Source organism: Terrapene carolina, unplaced genomic scaffold (genome assembly GCF_002925995.2).
Source record: "Terrapene carolina triunguis isolate 2854851 unplaced genomic scaffold, T_m_triunguis-2.0 Scaffold67, whole genome shotgun sequence".
NCBI lineage: Eukaryota > Metazoa > Chordata > Testudines > Emydidae > Terrapene > Terrapene triunguis.
Window position 1 is genome coordinate 9,626,422 of NW_020664418.1, and position 6,000 is coordinate 9,632,421.

At 36.2% G+C, this 6,000-nt stretch overlaps 1 protein-coding gene across 1 annotated transcript in view; it reads left to right on the plus strand.

The window, feature by feature from the left end:
- Positions 1-6,000, plus strand: part of MYO9A (myosin IXA) — a 239,300-nt gene that overhangs the window by 92,064 nt on the left and 141,236 nt on the right. The window contains exon 10 of the mRNA XM_026648438.2: positions 5,523-5,657. Coding sequence (XP_026504223.1) covers positions 5,523-5,657 — 135 coding nt within the window. The remainder of the gene's footprint in view (positions 1-5,522; positions 5,658-6,000) is intronic.

Here is a 6,000-nt window from a genome sequence, read left to right on the forward strand (position 1 = left end):
AGGTCATAGATTTTCCTTCTGGTATCAACTATAGTATTATTGCTTTCAGATAGCTCTTATTGATTTCTCTTTACCTTTTAACATATGTTAGGCTTTGTATGAGTCTCATCCTTAATGACAGGTTTCAGAGTAGCAGCCGTGTTAGTCTGTATCTGCAAAAACAACAGGAGTACTTGTGGCACCTTAGAGACTAACAAATTTATTAGAGCATAAGCTTTCATGGGCTACATATGCATCCGAAGAAGTGGGCTGTAGCCCACGAAAGCTTATGCTCTAAAAAATTTGTTAGTTTCTAAGGTGCCACAAGTACTCCTGTTCTTTTCATCCTTAATGGTTAGCTAAAATAGTTTTGATGCTAATGATGCATTTGAACACCATGTGTTAAGGCGACCATTTTCCAGCTTTCTTTTATCATTGTTAATCGTAAATGGACTTTTCTCAGTTCCCCCAGTTTCTGCTAAAATGTGTTGTAGTTGTTTTCAGATGATTTGTAGTATGACATTTTTCAGATGAACAGCTCAGCCTCTGCCCATAATGTTGTATGCTAATATATGGCTTGTAAATAATTTAAATAAACCAGTCAGTTTAGGATTATCAGAGGATTGACCTCAAAACAGGGTAAGATATGTTCCACACACAGACTTAAAATGTGTGTCTATTTATTGTTTTGCAGATCCCAATCTTCAGACACATTGTGGATCACTGACTCCCACTCACGGTGACATCTCAGCATCTATTGTGTGTGACATCATACGCTGTGGAATGCTGCTGTAGATTGGAGTCATCCTGTTAGGGAAAGTAAGGTCTGTTTTGTTTTGTTTTACAATATCACAGTTTTGTGCTGTATTGTAAAACAAACAATTCTCCTCTAGAACTTAATTTATAGGCCATTGCGAATCTGCAGTGGAATTCTGTGGTGGTATGACATCATCAACATACATGCTGCAGCGTCACACAAAGTGGGAGCCAGCAATCTGTGAGTGATCTGTACTTTGGGACCTGCACAGCAAGCAAACCAAGGTGACCTGTAAGTTAGTTATTTGCTGAAGGCTTCTTACAGTTTTTATTCATTGCATTTGATACATTATTCTAAATATGTGGGGGATTAAAGTAATGTCAGGTCACCTTAAAAATCTCAAATTGGATGTGATTCATAAATTGAGATACTACATCTTCCTTGTATGTATACTTCTTTATAGTGAACTGGGCTATTAAGTAATAAAGGTTGTCTGATGCTAATATTGCTTCATCCTTGCTCCTTAATTTCATATTGCGTGACTTACTGGACACTTATTTGCTTACTAGAATTCAGGTACTTGTTTTCTGTCTGTGACCAGCAAATTTCATTTATTTAAATTAAAACCCAAGACTCTGCTACAATCATATGAAACCATTCGGTGACATCAGACTGTTTTCTGAGCAATTGATTTCTAAATCAGGGGCGCCCCAATCGAAAAATTAGTTCTGTGCAGAAATTAGGTTTTATTTGTAAAATCTAGCCTTGCGTTACTGTGTTAGTCATTTTCTACAAATTCATGTGTCATGTTTGTTGCTTTTTTTGTTTCTTTATTGAAAATTGAACTTAAAAATAAGATAAAGGCTAGACTTGTATGCAAAAGATCATATTATTTCTGTGCATGCTTTCTGCATGGCATCTTTATGCTGAAATAAAGACTGCAGCTAGCAAAGTTGAAACTGGAACTTCAGAAGTTTTAAGAGGTACAAATTATTTTAATTTGTATTTCATTATTTAAATATTGTACTGCAAACTGAATTTTCAGTTTATCTGTTTAAAAAAGAAGTACGTATATGTATATAAAGGAACATGCAAAGTGAAGTCCATACAAGGAAATGTTAAGCATATTCCAGTGATGTTGGGAGCGCTTCCCAAGCCGTAGGTCTTTACATCAGAGAACAAAATCAAACTAACTAGAAAGTCTTTCATTATACCTGCTATCAGTGTTGCACTCATCACAGAGATGAGTGAGAGAGATTTTTGTCTTTGCACCCGAATACATTCATATTAGAAGAACTGTTTTTTGTCAACCGAAGAAAAGTTATTTGATTGTTTACTCAGTGAATACACATTTGGGGTTGGGGTATTTGACAAACTCTGTCCTTGATAGAATGATACAACTCATGCCGACCCCTCTGGAGTACTTTTGGGAGGCGGGGGTGGAGGGAAACAATAGTATATATGTAGAAGTGCTGGTTTAATAAATAGAAAAGATTTTTTTAACCATTCTGAGTAGCTACAGTAAGGCTTGTTGAGGACAGGATACATTCCCCTTTTTGGACCAGAAAACAGGTAAGTGGTCGTGAAACTCACAGGTGTTATTTCAGATGTTTAGTCAAATCCAAGACTAACTTAGGCAGAACTGCATTTCTTTTGGTAGTGGCTTAATGTGGTGATGCATTTACATTCTGAAAGAGCATTTTCGTTAGCGATTTGGAACATGAACTGGTTGACTGAAGAGTTCTGCTCTAGTCTCCCTTGCATGAAATTGTAAAAGTAAAGGACTATTTTAAAATCTGAGTGTCTTGGCTCGGCTACAGAATTCCTCACACAAAAAACAGTTTGTAGCCAATTTTAAAACTATAAACTATAAACAGCATGCATGCTGAAGCATCACACAAAGGGGGAGCCAGCAATCTGTGGCTATATTGTTTGATCCATTTGATGATGTGTTGGAAGAGATCTGAGAAAATTTCTGTCTTGTCCGGTGCAGCAATCACTGTAGCATACTGCATTGCTCATTCTGTGGTCTCAACTTGATATCTGTATTGATTTTGTTAAAAAGGAGAATTTCTGGATATTAACTTTACATTGTTGTTTCTTTCATTTACAAGTTGGAGATTCATGGGGTGCTCCGAGTAGGGAGGTATGACTGATCATTGGAGCCCTTAATAGCAATGCAAGATCAAAAGAGAATATTTTAAATAGATTTTTTTTTCATTTATAGCTGGAATAGCCATAATAACTATTTTATTGGCAGTCCAGCTAGGGTAAATTAACAGGCATTAGAAATAAGGGAATGATGATTATGCTTAAATGTTTCATATTAAATTATTTTTGGAAGGCGACTTAAAGGATCCATTTGTATTTAATGTTAATTGTACTCGCACAACAGTGGTTTAATTTAATCCAAAGGGTATTGACATGCTGCTCATGAGAGAGTGAGTGCAACTGGAGCTGGCAATTTACCATGAATTCTTTCCTTTAAAAATTCTTGCCATTCTTTAACACGTATACTCCTGTGTGTATGCGTGCATGTGTCGTGTGTGCGCGCATGGTTACTTTACATGAAAATAAGAGACTTATCACCTATTTAAAGAACTTGCATGCAATATTTCACATTGTAGCCCTAAAAGCATGCATCACGCTAGAATCTTTCCTTACTTAAACAGGAGCAAGTGCAAGTGGCTATTAGAAGATTGGTCTTGTATTTGAAACACTGACTTTTGTCTCATGTTTCTGTTATCTTATTTACATATGCATAATATATGTAAAACATTTTTTATTTAAGCTGTTATATTTATTACACAGAATATTCAAAATATGTTGTATTAAGGTGTCTGTAAGTGTAAAAAAGTAAATAAAAATAGTGCTAAGAGAATTATCCATCATATAGTCTATTGTTAAGCTGTAGTAAACTTTCCAGGACTGTGTATATAGGTATACTTCATAGAGAACAAAGGAACTGCTATATCTGAGTAGAACAATGGCAGGAAGATTTATATCCTTTAGGAGGAGTGAATGTATGTGTATTTAGTCATTCTGTCTGTCTGTTATTTGGTCCAGAGACTGCAAATTTCAGTCCTTTGGTCAAACTATTGTTTCACGTGAATGTTTGGCCAAATGACTAAAATTTTCAGGCATTTGGTCAAATTACTGAAAATATCATAACAGATCGAGGCATGTAATCTATTTGGTAATGCTGGAATGCGGGGGAGGAGGAATGATAGCAGGGAAGTTGGAATGCCAAACGAGACAGAGACATGGGATGGCAGAGGAAAGGAATTGGAGAGATGGACTAGGGATAACCAGGGATTTTGTTTAATGTTTTTTCAAAAAATTGGTTTACAGTGCAATGAGATGACTTTCTTTACACAAACACTAATTTAGTTCATTGGAATCCAAGGCCATTTCCATGCTACCATTATGGCATGATTGGCTCTAAATATGGTTTTATACCTGTGCATAACAATTGTATCTACCCTGATATTTTAGTCGTCTTCCGCCATGGCAGCTAGTGAAGAAGCATTTTACCACTGTGTCATTTGACCCTGCTGGGATCTGGTCAGACCACAGTGGTGTAAAAAAAGCTTGTGGTCAATCTGTTCTATTACCCACTGTTGCTAGCACTGCTGGAGCTGCACTTGTGCTAGAGTAATGATGGGAGAATTTCCTAAAATTCTGTGTGTGGATCAGAGCAGTAAGATTGATATTTGGTTACTAACTATGACAGGTGACAATGTATTTTTCCCCTGCCAGAGGCTTAGGCTTGGTCCATGGTTCTTACTCTTTTTGTTCTACCATTCTTTTTGTTGTGTGACCAGAGCCCTCTTCCTGTAATGGTTTAGCCAGGCTTTCTTCTTTCCATCTGTCTTTGTAATAGGTCATTCCAGTGTGCAATTCACCATGAACTGCTGGTGCTGCTTTCTTTCCATGTCATACATGCACTTTTATCCCCTGCTAAGGTGCAATGGGGATAGGTGTTTTTTGTTTGGCTTTTCATTTATTTTATTAAAAAAAAAAATTGCATCAGAAGAGTTGCCCAGAAAGACCTATCATAATCACATAGCAAAAATGTTGAATTGCTTTTCTTGTATATACTTTCTGATCTGTTGTGTCATGCAGGTTTGATATTATAGAGAGTTGCTCTGGCATTTCCTAAGTGAGTCCTTTCCCCACCCTCGCTTATTGTAGTGCATTATTTATTTATAAACCCCTCCAGTGTGTATTTTACTTTGAAATGTTCACAGCTGGAGTGTAACCATTTACAAAATTAATTCAGGGAGTCCAAATAAGCACATTCCTTTGGTTTACCATTCATAGTACAAGTAATTTTTTCCATTGGGTGAAAGCTTTTAAGTCTTAGATCCAGTGGAGTAGGTTGGAACTGTATTCAGATTTCCCCTAAAAGGTGATAATTCATTTAGCTGTAAGTAAAAGCCAGATGAGCACATTATTATTTAGACCAAAAAGTGTGCTGTCAGCTCAGTATGGGATGCAGTACCACAAACAGGAGGGAATTTAGTGTATCTCTCCAAAAGGAAGTACATTGAAGTATTTCCTTCTAGTAAATCACAACTAAACTGGTACCTAAAATTACATGTTGTCTCCTTGATTTATGTACAACCCTCATCGTGGAATAATGTTAATAGTTACAGCAGTGATTACAGATCATTATACTCAATAGATTTGATTCTGTTTGTATGCTTTCTATCATGAATGATATTCTGAGAGTACATTAATTGATCTGATTTTTCTAAGCAGCATACTTTGTTTTGTTTTACAGACTTTGTCCATTGGAGTACTTGATATCTTTGGGTTTGAAGATTATGAAAATAACAGCTTTGAACAATTCTGCATTAACTTTGCTAATGAACGCTTACAGCACTACTTTAACCAACACATCTTTAAACTAGAGCAGGTAGGTCTGAATATTCACTGCATGCTACAAATGACAATTTGCATAGATATATTATACCTTATCGACTTGGAGTTTTTGAATTACAGTGTAAGTTTTTTATATATGAATCTGTGCTTTAATGGATTTAGTCATATTTAAAATCTAAGATGTGTTTTTTTACTACTCATTACCTGTAAAAGCCATCATGCCCTAGATCTCCTATGTCAAATGACTCCTCCATCCTGGACCAGCTCTGAACTCAGAAGCACACATAGTTCATGTGAGGATCCTGAAGACCTCAACTGTTGTACATTTGTCTTTCATGTGTGCACTCTGAGGTTCCCCAAATGAGAATTATCTCTCT